The sequence below is a fragment of the Myxocyprinus asiaticus genome, chromosome 10, assembly GCF_019703515.2.
Source record: "Myxocyprinus asiaticus isolate MX2 ecotype Aquarium Trade chromosome 10, UBuf_Myxa_2, whole genome shotgun sequence".
Taxonomy (NCBI): Eukaryota; Metazoa; Chordata; class Actinopteri; order Cypriniformes; family Catostomidae; genus Myxocyprinus; species Myxocyprinus asiaticus.
In genome coordinates, this window is record NC_059353.1 from 48700378 (window position 1) to 48723420 (window position 23043).

Sequence of the window (23043 nt, forward strand, 5' to 3'; positions counted from 1 at the left end):
GCTCCGCCTCTGAAACAGCTTTCCTTTTTGGATGACATCACGAATCCCTCTTGCTTTCCAAACTCTCCCATCCAATCATCTGTCTCCATTCTGGTATGAAACGGACACTTTTCACGATTTAATCAATTCCTGATGGGTAAAAACAAGATTAGCATTTTTTTTTTTTTTTTTTTACCGAATATACTACAAATTAGTGTTTATGACTGTGTGTGTGTGTTCTGTTTTAACCCCTGGAAAGAGTGTTTCTTTTGATAGATGACATGTCACACAGCTCCATCTGGAAGTGTGTATCAGGATAGAGGAGCAGCAGGTAATGAATTGGGCATGACAGACATGAACAGACCAGAGGTCACCTGAAGAGGCCCTTCCCACGCTACATCCAAGGCAACATGGCATCTCATTGTGTAATTACTGCTTATGAACACACATACAAAGGGTAGAGTTACAGATGATGGGTGCATATCTAATAAGTATAACAAAGTGATACAAAGTAGACTTTGTGATCAGAATTTCAGTTCTTCCAAATGTAATATGTCCTGATTATGTCATAGATAAACTCAAACACAAGGCAGAATATAACGTTTTTCTATAGTTTATTTGCAACTAAGTGCTTCAAACAAACCTCGAAATATCTTTCAAAGATTTTGTACCACAAACCTGGCAAGCTTTGTCAAATCCAGTTATTAGTTCTTTCTCAAAAAAATTAAAAACCTCATTGATATCAGTTGGGTACCTTATAAACATGACTTTGTTTCCAGGCTGACTAACTTACCCTCTGACTCCCAGAAGTTGTGTTGCAGCCAATCAGATTGGAACTGCCGATTTCAGCCAACCCTTTCATTTTATGCGTGCAGTATACATCAGAGGGTCAGTGTGCCATTTAGGAGATTAATAAAAACATTTGAGACAATGGTGGCATTCAAAACTGTAAAGTGCCAGCTGTTCATTGAACAGTTCATTTCCAGGCGTACAGTGTGCTTAATTACATGACTATATCTTTTGTTATTTTGTCCTCTCTCTCTCTCTCTCTCTCTCTCTCATCTGTTGTCTAGATTAAGGGAATTAAGATCTTTAATGTGTGCTTGCACTTTTTCACTCTCTCATGGCTTCAGTCCAGGCCTTCTTCACAGGGTGCTTAGACATACGTGATGCTTCCTGTCTCCTGAAACTAAGCAGGAAGCATCACTCGCATGAGCAGCTGGATGGACTCCAAAGTAGAGGCCTCAAAAATATTTTTTCACATTCACATATGTGTTGTTGAATTGTATTTACAGTTAAAGGACCTGCATTTAATTGCATCAGTTGGGGTTAGCCTAACCCTAACCCCTTACCCTAAACCCTAACCCTAATCTAAACCCTAACTCTACCCCTAAACCTACCCGTACCTCAATCTCAGTAGCAACAAATGTGAATCTTGTGGTAATTTTGCAGAACAACATGTATATACACCATGCAAACATTGTATTGTATGTATTTTAATGTTAGTACATAGTAGTTAAAAACAACTTATATAAAGTGGGACCCGATTTCTTCTCCACCAGACCTGCTGTTGTAATACAGTTCAAAGTGTCAGCAACTGTTCTGTGTAAACAGGTACTGCTTAATTGCTTTAAATAAGCAGTTCTGCTACACTCCATCTCTGAGGGTTGAAATATTTAGATATATTTCTTTTCACAAGAGATCAAAATCAAAAAGTTATGTGGAATAAGTGTTGTTTTATTATTAAGTGAAATTATTGTTTTATTTTCTAAAATAAAATTATTCCACATGAAATTAAAGTCCCAGTTTTATTGGGACAAGTTATCACATGCACTCAAAAAATGTATTGGCCTATTTTATATATGGAAAACGATTGTGAAATACAAAGCGATTCATTAAACATCATGGCCCTCCACAAAGAATAATAATTTAAAAAACTATTAAGTGATAAAAGTATATTGGTAAGTGGTAAAGATATATTGAAACCTGTAAAATAAGACATGCATCACATGTAATTTACAGTCAGATTCCTGACCTCAGATCTGTGGAGACACCTCAAAATTGCTGTCCATCGCCAATCCCCAATTAACTTGGTACAGTTTGAGCAATTTTGCAAGGAGGAATGGGCTAATATTGCTCCATCACACTGTGCAAAGTTGATAGAGGCTTATCCAAAAAAGACTGATAGCTGTTATAATGTAGCTGCAAAAAGAAAATAAAAAAAAACACTCAAAAACATTATTTTAAAATGTACATATTTGGATTTCTTAAAAGTATTCCATCAAACTGAATTGTGCAATCATTAACAAATTTAAATTAATACAACTTTAAATAGTTTCTTATTTTATTCTATTAAATATTACTCCATTTAATTGAATTTTATTGTGCAACTGAAATGCGTTCATCTAAAAATCTTAATATTTATTTTTATTTTATTTAGCTGTTTAATGAATCACGTCATCCTGTATTTCATAATCTTTTTCTGTTTAAATTTTTCTGTAAAGAATAGGATAATAAATGTGTCCTATAAACTTTATCTCTTATTTCCAGGGTAAAATAGGTGCAAATGTTCAATAGCATTTTTTACAAATTATTATTATGATTATTATTATTATTAATATAAGACTTAAAGGTATGCCTTTTTAGGTATGCACAAAATTTGACTTTCAAAAATAAACCCGCCCCGAGAAATATTCACAATATTCACTGTGTGACAACTAGCCCCGTTGTCCCATATCTATCTATCTATCTATCTATCCTTAGCCTTTTGCTTTAGAATGAGTACACTATTGAGTATTCAGTTGATTCACTAGTTTATGAACAAGACTTCCCGAGTTTCATGTCACCAGATTTGAGTTTAAATGCACCGGAGCTCCACTGCAACTGCAGCGCCTCCGCCCACCAGTCCGTCAGTGCCGGGCAGCGTCTGGACGTCGACCGCAGAGGTAGGCGTGGGTTTTTCTCCGTGATTCGGGCGCAGATCTGGGCGAGAGCTCCGAAAGGAAAGTAAAGTGTCAGTGTCGGACTGGAGTGATATTTCACGTCTAAATTTACAGCTAATCTTCATGGGCAAGGTTTGGAGGCAGATGTACCCCCAATATACCTATTACTACCCCCCTTACCTGCAAACCAAGGTACGAGAAATCAGTTTTATATCGCTATCTAAAGATTAGGCTGCCGTGTTGCTTATTTAATCCACATTTTACGTTATTTATAGAGGCAATCGCTGCTATAAGTTTGTTCCTGATGGGATTTTCGGGCGGATATTTTAATAGCTTTTTTAAATTTTTTTTATGTAAAATATAAATATACAAACCTATATGTATCGTAATCGTTGCTGCTTTATATACAGTGTTGTTTTAAACTCTGTGGATGTCGGTTTTATGGCGTTATAATAATAATTACTATTTTTTGTTTTATTTATTTTTTTGTCGCTCAGCCATCGTGAATTCCTCTGACATGACATCATATGTTCTGGCTGACAAAAAGCTCTGTGAACTTCAGCACAACTGTGTGTTTGTGATCGAAAAAAGTAATTCATTACTAACTAGGCCTACTAATTACATCTTCTGCAGTGTAATTAGATTACTGTATTAATTACTTTGTTTGAAAAGTAATTGCATTACTTATTACTACTTTGTAAATCCCTTATCAAACTCGACCACATGAAAAACACAAGGATGGGCATGAAACTGTTCTTTTAACCCTTGTGCGACCTTCGGGACATTTTTGTCTTTTTCATTTTGGTTTTTACAATCATTTTGGCTATGTTAATGCCAATGGCATACATTTTGCCAAAGGTGGTTTTTTTGGGGGGGGGGGATTTTGACATTTCAGCCTTAGTTCCTATAATACATCTATAATACACTGTGAACACAAAATAGTTACACTCAGGACCTTCAGGACAAAAATGTCCCCATCAAAACCCATTACAACTGCAATATATGATCCCAGTGCCATTAAAGCATAAAATCATGAATTCTATGATATTATGCTTTCATTCCGGAGCCCAGGCTTCAAAATTTACATTTACAATTTTCCACCAGATGGCGCCATTTTACTCGTGTTTAGCCTATGGAGCAAATACATGCTTTTTCCCTATTTTCTGTTTGCTGTATTATGGAGCACTGCAGGCCAATTGAATAAATGATGCAGCTAAAATTGTGTGGGTGTGTTGGTATGGATGTCAGAGTGTGTTTTGTATGTGTGTTTTGAGAAATTTGTGTGTGTGTGTGTTTGTGTGTAAAAAACAATAGTGGCATTATGTAAACATGCTGGCATTTAAAGGGTTAAAATCCTGAATATGGAATGAATATTTGGTAGTTATGATCAGGACTGATGCTGGTTTATGGACGTACATGGGTTAATTCTTTCGAATAAATCATATACAATTATTTATGAACTTTATGAATACATATATTTTAACATTAGATGTTAAATTTTAATTTTAAATTCACTATTGTTTTATATAGAATTTGCTCTATACAATATTTAACGCAATTACATCAAAAGTAACTGTCAGTAAATTGCTGAAAAATTAAGAGTAATCCCTTACTTTACTTTTATCAATGAAAAAGTAATTTAGTTACAGTAATTAATTACTTAGTAATGCATTACATCCAACACTGTTAATGTGTTAGCAAAAAGCCACAGAAATCAGGCTGTTTATTGATAGACATTCTTTAGTATTGAGTCAGTGCAAATCAGAAATTAGGATTTTAATGTGTGTTATCCAATTTAGGCATTTTATAAAACATGGGGTTTTCCAAAAACTTTATTTCATGTATATTTGAAAGGGTTAGTTTATATAAAAATTCTGGCATCATTTACTCACTCTCATTTTGTTCCAAACCCATATGCCGTTATTTTTCATTGGAACACAAAAGTAGACAGTTTTAAAGAATCTTTGCGCTGCTCTTTTCCATACAATGTCAATTCATAGTGACCACAACTGTCAGTCTTCAAAAAAGACAGAAAGACACAATAAAAGTAGTACTCATGTGCTACGATATTTGTATTTTTATATAAGGAATGACCAAAATTTAAGTCATTATTCACTAATAATCTTTCCCTCTGAAAATATGATGCCAGGCTTCAGGTTTGACATCCGTAATATTTGATCACGCGACACAAAAAACTAATAACGCTCAATGATGTCAGGTGCTGTCATGTATTTTGTTGATTCATGTCTTTTATTTTGAAATGTTTAGTTCCTGTTTCCCTTGTCATGTGATTCCTGTTTTCCCTCCATGTTCATGTGTCATGTTTTCATTGGTTTATTGTTTAATTATCTTGTTAGAGTTCTGTTTGTACATTGGTTTATGTTCTCCCATGTCTTGTATTTAAGCCCTCATGTTTTCCATTGTCCTTTGTCAAGTACTGAATGTAACTTTGTAGTCAAGTCAAGCCATAGTCAAGTCCATGTTCATGTTTTATGTTTTCTTTCACGTTTATAGTTAGGATTTTTTGGATTATCACGTTTGTAAATAAACTGCACTTGGGTTCTCTCTACACTTCGTCATTGTCTTCATCATTGTCATTGCCAGTACTGCCAGCATCGTTACAGGTGCCGTACGCAGTTAATTTAAAAGTGACAGTGGAGATTTTCAGTGAATAACAGCTTAAATTTAATCTGTTCGTCACACAATGCTCTTAACACATAGTGCATGAGTCATACGGTCCTTTTTGGAGCTTAAAAGTCGTGGTCACTATGAACTGCTGTTGTAAGGAAAAAAGCTGTGTGAAGATTCCTCAGAATTCAAGTTGCTATATAAGGACTAGCAGCATACATTTTCAAAATACACGTCAGCTTCAGAATTCATGTTTGAGGTATGACTGTGTGTAATTTATGTTGTAGAACAAAATGTCCAAGTATCTTAAAATATTTTACTCTTAAAGGGATAGTTCAGCCAAAAATGAAAATTCTCTCATCATTTACTCACCCTCATGCCATCCCAGATGTGTATGACTTTCTTTCTTCTGCTGAACACAAACAAAGATTTTTAGAAGAATATCTCAGCTGTGTAGGTCCATACATTGCAAGCGAATGGTGACCAGAAATCTGGAGGTCCAAAAAGTAGATAAAAGTGGCATAAAAGTATTCCAAAAGACTCCAGTGGTTAAATGTATGTCTTCTGTAGCAATGCAATCACTTTGAGTGAGAAACAGCTCTATTGGAACTGGTCTTCAGCAAGGCATCATATTTTACTTTTCATAAATGGATAGTTAACCCAAAAATTACCCTCAGTCTCCATTCACTTTCATTCCATCCTTTTTCCATGCAATGAAAGAAAACAGTGACAGATTTTACATTTTTGGGTTTACTATCCCAGTGACTGAGAATCCTAAGATTTTTGTGTTCAACGGAGGAAGGAAAGTCATAAAGGTTTGTAAACCACATTAGTAATTGATGAAAGAACTGTAAGTTTTGGGTGAACTATCCATAATGAACATTAATCAGGGAAGAACGGTTCGATGCAGGAGGAGCATTGTTGTACTGCGTATTGACTTTATGTGGGTCCAGCAGTGTATACAAAAGTGTCCTGAAACTCCAAACACAACCATACTTACAGCTAAACAGGGTTAGAGTTCATAAACTGTCACACCACAATGAAATGGCCAGAATAAACTGACTTCATTTTAGTCCAGTTCATGGCCACGTATACAGTGTAAAGTTTTGGGAGTGATAACTGTGTTTAAATGCAGGAGTTAATCTCCTAAATTATCGTTCTGAATGTGTTGGAATACAGAAATCACTCCTGAAAACAACCATAGCAACATTTTGTGGCTGTAAACAAGAAACATGATGCAAACAGTTTAACTGTGTGTGCACTTATGACAATTCCGTGACTGTAGTGACATTATTGCAAAATGATATTATGTGGCTCCTTACATGCATCGCGGCAGTTCCGAGGTGAAATGTCCACTGTGTAGCGCTAAAAGCAAGTGAAATGTTCTCCCAAACACGAGGTTTTTATGCTCTACCGAGTTTTAAATCAACAAAACCTACCTCCCTACTGTAAACCTTAAACCTAAACCTAATCGATAGTGTCAGAAAAAGCAAATGTGAGATGAAAAACAACAACATCATTTTGTGGTGCTTCTATGACTCTTTCGGTTCACGTGTCGACTCGTGTGTTCTTCAGGACTCGTTTCCCGGTCCTTTGCATCACAAGAGCAACGCTCTATCAGTTGAGCTACTGTGCAGTTCAAATGGCTTGTAAATGTAATTGGTTATGTAATGAAAACTTTAAAATGTGTCGCTTTACAAGTCATGCGCTATAGTAAAATTGTTTTAGGGGGGGCCTGGGTAGCTCAATGGTAAAGACGCTGGCTACCACCCCTGGAGTTCGTTGTTCGCTAGTTTGAATCCCAGGGCATGCTGAGTGACTCCAGCCAGGTCTCCTAAGCAACCAAATTGGCCCAGTTGCAAGGGAGGGTAGAGTCACATGGGGTAACCTCCTCGTGATCACTATAATGTGGTTCATTCTTGGTGGGGCACGTGGTGAGTTGAGCGTGGTTGCCACGGTGGATGGCATGAAGCCTCCACACCCGCTATGTCTCCATGGCAACATGCTCAACGTGATAAGATGCACAGGTTGACGATCTCAGACGCGGATGCAACTGGGATTCATCCTTCACCATCCGGATTGAGGCGAATCACTACGCCACCACGAGGACTTTGTGAATTGGGCATTCCAAATTGGGAGAAAAAGTGTTTTAATGTTTGAAGTAGTGATGGACTGATATATCAGCCAGGCCGATTAATCGGCCGATATTTGGCCATTTTGCGATTATCGGCATCGACTGATAACTGTAAACACTTGGCAGATAAAGTGCTAACTTTCCCTTGTGTCTTTACCAATAGATTTTTCAATGGATTTAAAAAAAATTGTGTTTAAGGTTTTTTTTTATTATTATTTATGAATTTTAGCAAATATTGTATAAAAATAAGTGTTCGTTTCACTTTAGAAATGTTGTGTACATCTGATTTGCTGTTGTTAAATTGTATTATGTATAACGGCAGTTAGTGTTGTCAAAAGTACCGGTACTTCGGTACCAAGTCGATACTAAAATAAAAAAGATGTAACAATACCAGTGTTTCTGCAGTACAGGTTGTACCGAGCACCGACTCAATCGGGTACCAGCATGCAGTATTACTGACACATGACATTTTGAGCGCATGCTCAGTTACTCCTTACACTGAAATGGACAATTAATCAAATTAAAATCGTGACATGTCCCTGGTGTGAATGATTAAACTGCTAAAGTCTGCAATCTTAGTGTGGAAGATCTGTGTACTTTGAATAAATGCATAAATCTGACCGCTCAAACATATTGAGAATCATTCACATTGTATCAGATGACAGAGCAGAGCACTAATCTACTGTGAAACACGTAGCACATGTAAACTATATATGTAACTAAATCACAGCATTTGCGCTTTAATATGAACTCAACTTTATTTATATAGCATCTAAAACAACAGAGTTGACTAAAGTGCTGCACAGTAATACAATTTATTACATAACATTTCAAAATTACCACATACACAAACACCAGTAATCTAAAACACAAAATACCCCAAAACTGTGTCCTACATTTAATTTGTCAGACTCAAAGGCCAGTGTAAAGAGATGAGATTTCAGACGTGACTTAAAAGTCTGTGTCGAGATCTGTTTATCTGGAAAGTGAAGCTTCAGGCAAAGAATACGTCATAATAAAAGCACGTTTCAAAATATAAGCTAGAGCCCTGAAATGGAAGAAACTGTGACAGAAATATATTACAAATGTATAGTAAAATGTCATATTCACTGTAATGATGATGATAATAATAATAATAATGAAGCAATATATCACAAGCAAGACTGCTGTTGAATAAAAGTTTGGCAAAAAAAAATGCAACAATGTCATGTTGAAAAGTTATATTTATATTTTATCACTTGATAAATGTTTTAAGCATGAATTGATTAGTCACCATTTTGATGATGGAATTAAATTTAACTCTAAAACATGGAGTTCTGGATAATAATAATAATAATAATGACAAAAAGGAAAACGTGATTTGGTAAAGAATAAAACAGATTTCAGTAGGGTGCTACTTAAAAACACTTGCAATGCATTCTTTTTTTTTTTTTTTTGGGGGGGGGGGGATTTTTTCCCCTTTTTCTCCCAATTTGGAATGCCCGATTCCCAATGTGTACTAAGTCCTCGTGGTCGCATAGTGATTCGCTTCAGTCTGGGTGGTGGAGGACGAATCCCAGTTGCCTCCGTGGCTGAGACAGTCAACCCGCGCATCTTATCACGTGGCTTGTTGAGCATGTTGCCACGGAGACATAGGGCGTGTGGAGGCTTCACGCCATCCACCACGGCAACCACGCTCAATTCACCATGCGCCCCACCGAGAACAAACCACATTATAGCGACCACGAGGAGGTTACCCCATGTGACTCTACCCTCCCTAGCAACCGGGCCAATTTGGTTGCTTAGGAGACCTGGCTGGAGTCACTCAGCACACCCTGGGATTTGAACTAGCGAACTAGCGAACTCCAGGGGTGGTAGCCAGCATATTTTACCACTGAGCTACCCAGGCCCCCCTTGCAATGCATTCTTGATTGAGAAACACTTGAAGGAAACACGCATTTCTTTAAATATATTATTTACATTGAAATGTCATTTTTTAAATAGGATAAACGGGTGTGTTCAATAGCACATTGTCATATTAGCATACGGTATTTATGCTGTGGTACTGAAATTGGTATCGAGAACCGTGAAATTTCACTGGTATCGGTACCGACTACTGAAATTTTGGAACCGTGACCACGCTGTCTGCAGTTATATCAGTCGTCGGCCATCCTGCTCTGTAGATATCGGTATCGGCAAATACTGTATAAAATAAGTGTTTGTTTCTCTTTAGAACTGTTGTGTGCATCTGATTTGCTGATGTTTAATTCTATTATGTATATCGGCAGTTATGTCTGTCATCGGCCATCCTGCTTTAGATATCGGTATCGGCCATTGAAAAACCGATATCGGTTGACCACTAGTCTTAAGATAGCATTGTGTGAGGAACAGGGTTAAAAGTAAGTGTTCATGAAATGATAATCTGACTTTTAATAAAAGTCCTTGTTGTTGTAGCGCCTCTAGTGTTCATTTCACCAGGAAACTGCCATGATACGTACAATGAGCAGCGTAAAAATCATTTAGCAAAAACATAGGTAAAGAAACGTGATTCCAGGTCCAGGTTGGTGACTACAGTGTGAACATGGCCCATGTGACTTTCTTTCTTCATAAGCAGAGTTAGATATCTCTTTTTTGTGTGATTAGACTTACATTTCTAGTTCTAGGTCTTTTTTGCTTGGTGGCTGTTTTGCTTTGCTATTTTTGGATGCATGCCCTTGTAGGCGACTGGAAAAGTTGAGATGCTTTTGTAAGATAAGCCTTGACAGGGAAGGGAGGCAGAACAGCCTTTTTTTTATTATTAAGGAAGCTTGATTTCTCTCAAGGCTGGAAGCCAACAGCTTTTATCTTTATTTGAAAGGCAGAGAGGTAGAACACATTTATAAGGAGCTCTACTCTTAGTCCTGTTTACAGATGTCTAAAGTAAAACTTGGACAACTAAAATGATGTACATACTGAATTTGAGCATGTTTGGATGTGGTTAAGTGTTTAATTGTACATCAAAAGGGTGAATCTCAGAAAACCTGACTATTTGCCCTATTTCACACCAAAATCAGAAGAAAATTAAAAAATGATTCTATTTTTATGCTGAATTTTTTTTTCAATATTATATTGATTGACATGACAATGCAAATTTGCATCACTATAAAGCAAAACATATACACAATCATAACTGTTGATTTATATATTATTTAAATTGTAAAGTGTGTATACATAATTGTAGTATTTCATTTTACTTCCTTTAATTTATGCAGATTTAGTTTTTTACAGTAATAGTAATATATGACTTCTACATTTCCTTTTAAATGCATACATGCATGCATGCAATGGACTAGGAATTATGTAGCACTATGAAAAGCAACTAAACTATAACCAGATTTATTCATGTTAAATTTAAAAGTCAATGGAGCCATGGTTTTGCATCATTTCTCGTGCATAATTGTTAAAAAAATGCATAATTTATGACATAAATAAGAATTAAACCACCAGTTTGTTTCCAGGCTGGTTCAAGTCTGTCCAAGCGAAACATTAGCTTGTAGGTGGGCTGGCTGTGTCAACATGGGCCTTTGATCGAGGGGTGGGTTTTAGCGCATTAACTGCCATTGGACATTACACGCAGTGCCTGCAAACAAAGCCATTGTGAAGGGCCTTAAAAAGCCCCATACAATGTTTACAATACAGTCTGAAGAGTTGCCTGGCAGCAGAATGTACACAATTAACCAGCGCCACGGCATGCTCATTATGTGTGCGCCGAGCTAAAAGAATTCCAATTGTTCTCTTATGATAGCTTTCTGGGAACTTTTTGACATGAGTAAAATAAGGGACCCGCACACAATAATACCCACCGCGGCGGTACAGCACTCTGCCAAGGGCCCATTTCACAAACACAGGCGAAGAAATCTACAGGGCCCTTCTGCTTTACTGACAAGATCAAAGAGAGCCACATGGACTGAATGGGTATTAATAGACTGGCTTTGTTAGTTTGTGTAAACAGGCTATTCAATAAATGAGTAGGTAAATATATGAATATAAAAATAGGTTTTCTGTCAAGTAGGGCTGGGCATTGTGACGCTGTATATATGTAGAAACCGGTAGAGATTTTGTGATACCGTTTATACCTACCATCGTAGTCAAGTCAAAATTTGTATATATAGCACATTTAAATGCAACAGAAGTTGACCCAAAGTGCTGCACAATTAAAAAGAAATAAAGAAATATATTAATACAATAAAACTAAAACATATATATCCATATACATAAGATATTTGTCAGTTTGAGTGGTAGTTGTTCGTAGCTGCCAAGCAACATCGCATCTAATGCTGTGTTTATGTCGTGTCAGAATACTGCAATTATACAATATATGTAAAACAGTAAAAAAAACTATTACATTTCTTCTGCATTTCCTTTAGAACACATGCAGTGGACTAGGAATAATGTAGCTTAACAGAAAGCAACTAAACTAACTTATAATTTATTCATGCTAAATGGTGTAAAAATAGATTTGCTGTGGAAATAGTTGATTGTTGAGTGGGGATATATATATATATATATATATATATATAGATAGATAGATACATACACACTGTCTGCACAGTTATCAGTGGGCAGGACTGCTTAATGTCATTTACATTTGAAAGTAACGAAGAAACGTGGAGGAGATGTTTATGCTTTCCAAGCAACATCACAACTTAATATTTTAAGTTGTATTAATATACTGTATGCAAATATCGCTATTTTACAATGGCTTCGAACGTGGCTCATTCAGTCAGAATTTGAAATGTAGCTTTCATTTGTAATGTATTTAATTTGCTGTATTATCAAAATTAGGGCTGTTGATTTAACACGTTAATTCAGTGCGATTAATTATATAAAAAATAACATCTTCAAAATATTAGCGCAATTAATCATTTTTGTATTGTCTTTTTTAACGCTTCACTTGTGTGCCAGAATAATGTAATGCATTTTAATTAACAGTTATAATATTATTTATATATATATATATATATATATGTATAAGTATTTAAATATAACTGTTTATAATTGTTTAATCACTATATATTGAATTATTGTTATTTGAGCGGCTTTCTCAGCAAATATTTATTAAATGCGATTAATTGCGATTAATTCGATCAATTAATTGGCATACCATGTAATTAATCTGATTAAATATTTTAATCCATTGACAGCCCTAATCAAAATATAGGCTAAACATTGGTATCGGTTGATAAAAGCAATTCTCTGCAATATCGTTTAAAAACAATTTCCAATAAGTTCCTGTAATGAGGGGGTGGAAAAACGTTTCGGACAATTAGCCTGCCACTTGTGCTTGTGTGATTAATTATCAGTGATTTGAAACAAGGTAGCATAATATAAGCAGAACTACCAAACTATCTGTATCAGCAGATTTTGTTCTTAATAATCAGATATCGCGATGGACACACAAATTTTGTATAGGTGCATCCATTATGTAAACCAGTTTCCATTGAGTTTCCTGCTAAAATATTTTGATAAGTGTCTGACGATTTCACGCATTCAGTGCGAGTAAATATATATATAAAAAACGCCCCCCCCCCAAAAAAAAACCATAATTAATAGGGCTGTCAATCAAGTAATATTTTTAATCGAATTAATTACATGGTAATTAATCGTAATTAATCACATATATAAATATTTGCTGAGAAAGCCCCTCAAATAACAATAATTCTATATATAATGATTAAGTAATGATAAATGGTTATGTTTAAATAATTACATAATATATAATATATAGATATAGATAATTAAAATGCATTACATTATTGTAGCAGAGGAGTTCAGCATTGATAAGAGAATTCAAAAAGTGGCTTTAGAATCCGATATATTATTTATTTGCATATTATTGAAAATAAGACAATATATTTCCTATAGTTCACAGCAATCCATTTTGCAATTGTATTTGTCAATCAGTCCGAGATTTATTATAAGGGCTTGTCTAAGGATGCATCAATGTACACCTGCGTCAGATGTGCACTTTTGGAGCGCCTCACTTTGTTTGCATCGTGTCATAAATGTACCATTTTTAGGTCGCTGTGTCAAGTTAAATGTAGTTTAACACTTAGAAAAACACGTCTTGAGATCCCTAAGTTCAGATTTGCGCTCCATCAAGCTGTGAACGCAAGAGCGTGTCCTCGTGTGTTGTCTGCTGCTGATTTGTTCTCTGTATAAGCTGCACATTGCCTATACAGCTGAAGCTTCGCTTACTGCCCCCTGCAGAAAACAGGTGGTACTTCAAGCTTGAATAGCTCAGGAATCTTCCTTATTACAGTCTGGGGACATGATTAATTGCATACATTTTTTTTAGCACATTATTTTTTATATAATTAATCAGACTGAATTAACGTGTTAACTCAACAACCCTAATTAATCCTGTCCCTGGACTGTAATAAGAATTATTCCTACCATCGGACCAAGTCAAGCTTGATGTACCACCTATTTTCAGCAGGGGCCAGTAAGCGAAACTCCAGCTGTATAGACAGCGTGCAGCTGAACCGAGAACAAACCACACTCATGCTTGCTTGCTTGCTTGACAGCACAAGATAAAAACACGTTCTTGCTTTAAAACACAGCTGGACGGAGCGCAATTCCGAATGCAGGGATCTCATGGCGTGTTTTTTTAAGTTTCAACCTAAAAACTAACGACCTAAAAACACTATGTTTATGACACGACGCAACCAAAGTCTTAGAAAAGCCTTTTATAATAAATCTATCTATCTTCTAGATTGACGAATGGATCGCTGTGGACTGTAGGCCAGTGATAGGCTTATGTTCAATAATATGGAAATAAAGCCACTTTTTGTATTGTCTTTTCAATGCTTTACTCGTCTGGCACAATAATGTAATGCATTTTAATTATCTGAATTATTATTTTTATAATATATATTTTATTTATAATTATTTTAATATAACTGCATAAAATTATTTAATCATTATATATTGAATTATTGTTATTTGATGGGCTTTCTCAGCAAATATTTATATATGTGATTAATTTAAGTAATTAATCAGCCATTATTGTGATATATACCATTGCTGTGATATAAATGTACTCATACCTTGCTGTTAGATTTTGGTCACCACCCCTACTGTCAAAATGAGGCTGACATTTTAGTGAGGAAAATCTCTGGTAATTTATTCATTGATTGGTCTGTGAAATGAAGACTGTAATATAATCTCCAAAGAAGAGTTTATGAAAGTATCACAACTGACTTGTCACAATGTCACAGTCTTTCCCTCAAAGCAATTTATAAAAACTCATTTTCAGCAGATAACCAGTTTACATATGAATATTTCAAAAGACAACGGCATAATTGATGTTGTGATAGTCAGGTTTTGATGCAAAAAAGATGTTATATAATCATATTTTCGTCATTTGAGGACAATGTTTTTCAGTCTCCGTATATACTCTGGAGAAAATGTCTAGTGCGTTGTAATAATTTAAATTACATGCATTGGCCGCAGGAGTGTTGCGCAAAATGTTGTTTTGTTTCGTGCAAATGCAAAATCATATTATAGACATGATTTTCAGGATCTTATTTTACAAAATCTATCTTTCTATCTATCTATCTATCTATCTATCAAAATTCTAAACTTTTTTTTATTTTATTTTTTACTTTTTTTTTATTTTTTATAAACTTTCATACAAAGATTTGTCAAAACAGCAAAGTTTGTCTTGATAAAAAATTCCCTGGATGTATTAATTACATATTTTGGCTAATTTATGCTTTTAGTTGCCAAAGAGTGTAACACTCTCATCTTTGCCACACTGTTTGAACTCTGTGAATCACAATCTGAAGTTACACAACATTTTAATAAACCACTTGCTAATGCAAATAACCAACTATCAAATAATTAGTAAATTAATTAGTAAAAAAAATAAAAAAATAATTAAAATAAAATAATAAATAAAAGTTGGCACAGCAATTTTCTTGTTTCTATATTCCACAAGTTTTTTTTTTTCTTAAAAAAAAAAAAATACAATAACAAAATAAATCCACTAAATTGGTTAGCATTTTGTAATGTCACATAATGGAAAAAAATAAAGAATTATAAATAAATAAATACATAAAAATCAAATAAAGGAAAATGTACCATCAGCTGGTCGCAAAATAATAATAATAATAATACATTTTAATAAATAAATGACATTTAAATGCTAAATGACTAAATGCAAATAAAGTTTTAGCAAAATAAATATTAACAGGGTGATTATCAGGACGACAACACGAAGAGGATCCGCTTATTACATGGCTACTTACCAAATAAATAACTAAAAGGAATTGAACAATGACTTGACAATTGTTTGACAATCAACAATTGTTGCTTGGGACAATGGTTAATTTAGCATTTTAGCAATCATTATACAGCAATTTGTAATTGCAGAATGCTGCAATTTGCCAATCAGTGTCATCTATTCCAGAGCGATGTGTAATAATGATCAGTATGTCACAGTAAATGAACAGCATCAACTTATTTGGAAATATAAACATGATATATGAACATAATATATGACATACTACATGCCAAAACATGCAGTATACAACAGAGCACACTAGTACACTGCACAGTATACTGTATCCCACAATGAAATGCGTTCATTGCACAAGGCATTCTGTTTCACTTGTGCATTAGTTGTAAGCTAGTATTCCATTCCAAACATAGCCCCACACACATCCATACTCTCTCTCTCTCTCTCTCTCTCTCTCTTTCTCTCATTGAGCAGCCAAGAGACAGGCGTCTTCCTGTGCGACAGACTTGCACACATGTAAACACACTGCTTTCATAGCAGTAACAAACTTGCAGCTGTTGCTGTTTGTGTCTACGATGTGGCCTCCGCCGAGAAGATGGAGCCTTCGATTCGAGCACGACAGCCGAGGCAGGAAGGTAGGCAGGGCAGCACTGTTTCAACAATGCAGAAATTGCAACATTTTCTTTATACAGTGCAAATGAAGTGAGGCAGCAATGAGAAAGAATGTGGGAGGAAGTTGTCAGAAAAGATCTGTACGTCTCTTTAAGGAAGTTACAGTCTGAATTTTTTCTCAGTTACAGCTGAAGGCAGGAGAATGTCGAGAATGCAGTCCGGGCCAGTTGCACGCTTACTTTAACGTGCATGCTTCAGATGCTGTAGAGTTCAACAGCGGGAAATGTTTTTACTAGGGCTGTTACAGATAACAACATTTAATCGAGTTAATCACATGACACACTGATGAATTAATTCGATTGATTGCATATAATCGCATATATCAATATTTGCTGAGAAAAACCCCCAAATTTAGATAATTCAGTGGCATTCAATTATCGTGCCAGTATGAAATACGTAATAAACTGTAGAAAAAGTGGTTTTAAGCTCAATCAACAGCATTTGTGCCATATTGTTAATTACCTCCCTCGTCCCTGGGCCAGGTCCCTCGTTTATGGTTACAGTAAGGCAATTAAAATGGTAAATGGGGCCATTCCATAAACATTAAAATACACACACAAAGAATAGCCTCAGGATGTAAACATATTCATGTTAACATAATTTTAGAGTGATAAAATCAGGGATTTACTGGCGTTACAACAAAGTTGTAATAATGGATATAACTTTACACAGATGAGGTTAAGCAATTTTATCACACTAAAATCATGGTATACATGTGGCTATATTTATGAAATTACCCCATTCACGTTTTCCCAACATGTAATTGTGGTAATCAACATTATGCCACAAATGCTGTCAGTTGAGCTTCACTTGTATTGAACCTGAAGCATCACTTTAACCCTTATATTGTGTTGCGGTCAAAACTGACTGATTAACTTTTGAATAAAATTCCATGACTTTGTTCACACAGGGCATCTGAACACACAATTGTTTTTTTGTTTTTTTACAATTTTAATGGTTCTATTTCACTTTGTCACACCTGTTGTGTTCCTGGTCAAAAATGACCGCCATTGTAAATGAATATGTCAGACAGCAAGAGCGAGACAAAGGGACCCAAAAGCAGAGGAACAGTTCAAAGGATTTATTTACAATAAATGATAATGTTAACTGTGCTGGCGAAGACTGGAGATCCCGGTACCGGCTGCAGTAGAGGGAAGGAGTCTTGTGAATGAGTGTGCGACGTAATCGTACAATGGGCAGATCTGTGAAGAGTGTGTTCGTAGATGAGTGTATGCTTGTGGAAGTCAGGGGCAAATCCGTAGGAATCCTCTGTAGAATCGTAGTGAGGTGCAGAGAATAATGGCCAGCAGATCTGAAGGTAATCATATTCCCGACATGCGGGCAGAGACGAGGAATCCTTCGTTGAAGATTTGTGAGCGCAGAGAACAAGCGTGCAGCAAGCTGGAAGGTAACCACATTCCCGACATGCGGGCAGAGACGGGCAACCAAACAGATTCATGAGACAGGACCAACTAGGCAGAGAGAGTGAGGTAAGTTACTTCACATCAAACACTAATCTAGCAACGGTTCGGAGAACACAAAGGGTTTAAGTAGGGAGTGAATTAGAGGAGAACCAGGTGTTGCTAGCATGCTAATTAATGGCTAAATCAATGGGAATAATCAATGCTCCCATGGAAACACTGATCATGCATGCCGGCTTCGCCTGCCAAACATGAGGGAGAGAAAATAAAACACACAGAATAAACCGATATACTCACTGGAGCTGTGACATTACCCCCCTCCCCAGGGACACCTCCAGGCGTCCCCAGCAAAATTACCTTGCCGGAGGTGAAACTGATCTATGAGGGCACGGTCCAGGATGTCCTGAACCTGGACCCAACATCTCTCCTCAGGTCCATAATCCTCCCAGTCAACCAGGTACTGAAACCCTCCGCCTGACCTCAATCAGTCTCCTAACCGTGTACGCCAGAGAGCCCTCAACAAGATCTGGAGGAGGTGGGACGGGAGTGGTGGGATGCAAATTAGAACTAAAAACTGGTTTTATTTTAGAGACGTGAAAAAAACGTGGTGGATACATTTGAAGTAAGGTGGTAATTTGAGACGGACCGCCACCGGACTAATGACCTTGGCGATGGGAAACTGCCTGATAAACTTGGGACCCAGCTTACTTGAGGGGAGTCAGAGCAGAATGTCCTTGGAGGACAACCAAATCTTCTGCCCGCACACACAGCTGGGGGCTTAGCCCGGTGCCGGTCCACCGACCTCTTAACACGAGCGCCAGTCCGTATGAGGGCTTCTCTGGTGGCTTTCCAAGTGCGTCGGCACCTCTGTAAAAATGCATGTATGGACAGGACCTGAACATCGGGCTCTTGAGCGGGGAACAGAGGGGGTTGGTAACCGAGGCTACACTGGATGGGCAATAACCCTGTAGACGATGACTGCAAGGAGTTGTGGGCGTGCTCGACCTAGACTAAATAATCACTCCAAGAAGACGGGTTATGGGAGGCCATACAGTGCAGGGTCTTTTCCAGTTCCTGATTTGCCCGGTCTGCTTGCCCATTTGTCTGGGGGTGCAACCCAGAGGACAAACTCACAGTAGCCCCAGCTGTTGACAGAATTCTGCCCAAACATGACAAAAATTGGGGGCCTCTGTCAGAAACCACATTGATTAGAAAATGTGGCCTCAGCCCTCAGGGACCAACAAAAGTCAGTGCGGGTGGAGGTGAGATCCGTCAGAGGCACGGTGAGTTGGCTGTAATTTCTAAAAAACCTCTGATAAAAGTTAGCGAACCCCAGAAACCTCTGCAATGCCTTTTGATAATCTGGGGTTGGCCAATTGGAGATGGCTCTGACCTTAGCAGGGTCCATGTACACTCCCTCAGGAGAAACGATGAACCCCAGGAACGGAACTGACTGTGCATGAAAAGCACACTTCTCTGCCTTGACAAACAGCTGATTCTCTAGCAGTCGCTGAAGCACCTGCCTGACGTGCTGAACGTGGTACTGGATATTCTGGGAGAAGATCAGAATATCATCAAAATAAACAAACACAAAACTATCTACCATGTCTCTAAGCATGTCATTTAGGAGCCCCTGGAAGACAGCGGGGACGTTGACCAATCCGAAAGGCATAACTAAATATTCAAAGTGCCCCCTATGGGTGTTAAAAGCCGTCTTCCACTCATCCCCCTTCCTAATTCGGTGAAAAGGTGATTATTATTGTGTAGGTCCAAATTCATAAAGACAGATGCTCCCTGCAAGAGTTTGAAAGCTGAGGAAATCGACGGCAAAGGATAGCAATTCTTAACCGTGATGTCATTCAGCCCATGATAATCAATACACTGTCTAAGCGAGCCATCCTTCTCCACGAAGAACCCCATCCCTGCCAGTGATGAGGAAGGGCGGATGAGAGCGGCTGCCAGAGAATCATTGATATACCTGTTCATGGCCTCCCTCTTGGGAGCCGAGAGCGAATACAGCCATCCGAGGAGGCGAGGTGCCAGGAAGCAATTCAGTTGCACAGTCATACGGGTGATGAGGAGGAAGGGTCGGGGCTCGGGACCGGCTGAACACCGCCCTCAAGTCATGGTATGTCAGCAGTACTCCGGATAAATCCGCCAGTTCATCCTGCAACGAAACACATGACTGGACAGGGGAGACAGCAGAATTAAGACAAACAGTAATGAGTCCAAGCAAGAACAGTGTTGGTTGACTAATCTATGTGTGGGTTGTGCGTTACCAACCAAGGATGCCCCAACACTACCAGTGCCGATGGAGATTTGATCAGGTAAAAGGACAGCTGCTCCGAATGACTACCGGAGACGAAGGTGACTGGCTTGGTGGACTGGGTCATGACAGACAGGGGCGTGCCACTGAGGGTGCGGGTGGTGACAGGTTCATCCAACTGGATCATGGGAAGCCGGCATTTGGATGCCAAGTCGATGTCCATAAAGTTCCCTTCGGCTCCGGAATCCATCAGGGCTGAGACCGTGTGACAGGTAGGTCCATACTGCAGCCGGGCCGGGAGAAGTGTACAAAGTCTGAGGGCTTTTTCCAAAGGTGTTGCCCTCGCCAGTAACCCCCTTCCTACTGGCTACGGCATAGGGCCAGGCATTGGTCAACACGGATAGCCATATCCACCTAATCATCGAAACGTGGGGGCAGATCCAAAGGATAGATTTTGTCTTGGATGTCGTCGGAAAGCCCATGCAGAAACTGGTCCCACATGGCATGGTCGTTCCACTCATAAGAAGCAGCCAGTGTGCAAAACTTGATCGCATAATATGAGACTCGTCGATCTCCTTGAGACAGTCCGGATAAAACCCTCGCCGCCTCCAGATCGTGAGCCGAGCACTCAAACTCGGCGGTGCTCCATGGAGAAAGCGTGAAAAGAGGTGCAACAAGGATGTGTGTTGTCCCACATGGCAGTCCCCCATTCACTGGTCCTTCCAGTGAGGAGTGTGATCACACACGCCACCTTCATCGTCTCCGACGGGAAAGCAGAGGGCTATAATGTGAAGAACAGGGAACACTGTGGAAGGAATGTGCTACAGGATCCCACCTCACCTGAATAAGGGGTTGGAGGAGTGATACGAGCCTCTGAACATCCAGGGACTTGTGGAAATGCTGGAGTCGGTGAGGGTGCTTCCTGAGAGGGACCAGCACCAGGGTGGGCGGAGTTGTTGAACAACTGCGGTGAGCTCAGCGAGCTGCGAAGCCATCATCTCCAGAGCCCGATTAGATGCGGAGATTTGATCTTGTTGATGTCCCAGCAGGGCTCCCTGCTGAGAGAGGGCGGAGCAAAGAGTAGATTCCTCTGCTGGGTCCATACTTGGCTAGATTATTCTGTCTGAGAGCGAGACAAAGGGACCCAAAAGCAGGATTTATTTACAATAAATGATAATGTTAACTGTGCTGGCGAAGACTGGAGACTTGCACTGGCTGCAGTAAAGGGAAGGAGTCTTGTGAATTAGTGTGCGCCATAATCGCACAATGGGCAGATCTGTGAAGAGTGTGTTTGTAGACAAGTGTGTGCATTGTGGAAGTCAGGAGCAGATCCGTAGGAATCCTTCATAGAAGCGTAGTGAGGTGCAGAGAATAACGGCCAGAAGATTTGAAGGTAATCACATTCCCGACACGTGGACAGAGACGGGCAACCAAACAGGTACACGAGACAAGACTAATTAGGCAGAGAGTGTCTGATCAATTACTTCACATCAAACAATAATCCAGCAACGATACTGAGAACACAAAGGGTTTAAGTAGGGAGTGAATTAGAGGAGAACCAGGTGTTGCTAGCATGCTAATTAGTGGTGTGATCAGCGTTCCCCTGGGAACAATCAATGTTCCCATGGAAACACTGATCATGCATGCCAGCTTCACCTGTGAAACATGGGGGAGAGAAAATATATAACACATAGCTATCTCACCTTTTTTATGTTTTTACCAACTCTGAATATAATTGTTGAACACAACACAAGGGTAAAAGATCAATATATTTTTTGCTTTATTCTTTATTTTTGCAATCTGTCCAAAATAGAATTAGGGGCTGTTCTCAGTGTGCACTATTTTTTTAATTGTTAGTGTATGTACATATGTGTCAGACGAACGTTTTTGGTTGTTGCATCATATCTTGCTATGCTCTTTTTATATAATAATTTTACTACATTTACTTGTTAAATTGTCAGTTATAGTTTTTACACCTCTTCGTAGGGCACAGGTCGGTAAAGGCTAGGGAATACTTAGTATTTCCGCCTGTCTCATGGACAATCGAGCGAACCTTACAAAGTGTGCTCTTTTGTCCGCAAGACCATATGGATGTGTTCAACAACTGCTTTGTGATACTCTCTATTATAGTCAACTCAAGGCACATGCACAGACGTGGACTGTCTGCAAGTTTAGAGAAAGTAGGCTGCATGCACGCGAACAGTCCGTACGCACTGGGCCGATGACGAAATTTGCATCACGCTCACTGTGCGCGAGAAGTGCCGTCTCGGAAAAACTAAGTACACTTTGGCCTTAACAATGGGATGGTGCGGGTCAGAATGTAAAAGAAGTTAACATGCTAGCAACACCAAGGTCAAAGGTTTGATTCCCAGGGGACACACAAGTTTATAAAATGTGTACCTTGAATTCACCTCCAAATGCAGAAATGTAAATGGAACAGAAAAATGTGCATGTGTCTGTCAGTGTGTGTACAATATACAGTATGTGTGAAATGGATTTATGCACATGTGTGTGAGTTGGCACGTTGGTGGGTTAGAGTGATATATAACAGCTCTCATAGCGTGTGGGGGAGGCTAAAGCTTTCTTCTTCATTTATTTTCTCTGCACATGCAGCAAGGACAGCTGTATCATGTCATACTGAATCATTTAGGACTGATTTGTGGCCTGCTTTCCTCTGTTTTTGCCATGTAGGTCTAAAGGTCCTAGATTTTGTTGAACATCCTTGCTGTTCTAAACCACTA

At 38.3% G+C, this 23043-nt stretch overlaps 1 protein-coding gene across 4 annotated transcripts in view; it reads left to right on the top strand.

Moving 5' to 3' along the window:
• Window positions 1-2915: 2915 nt before the first annotated feature.
• The window catches only part of LOC127447540 (RNA-binding motif, single-stranded-interacting protein 1-like), a 108503-nt gene continuing 88375 nt past the window's right edge, over window positions 2916-23043 (top strand). The window contains exons 1-2 of one of the 4 annotated variants that reach the window (XM_051709499.1): window positions 16436-16578; window positions 16738-18105. In XM_051709499.1, the coding sequence (XP_051565459.1) occupies window positions 18073-18105 (33 nt within the window). In that variant the 5' untranslated portion in view covers window positions 16436-16578; window positions 16738-18072. Of the gene's footprint in view, window positions 3114-16423; window positions 16579-16626; window positions 18106-23043 lie in introns of those variants that run through there. The other 3 variants (XM_051709495.1, XM_051709496.1, XM_051709498.1) reach the window with 3 other exon arrangements.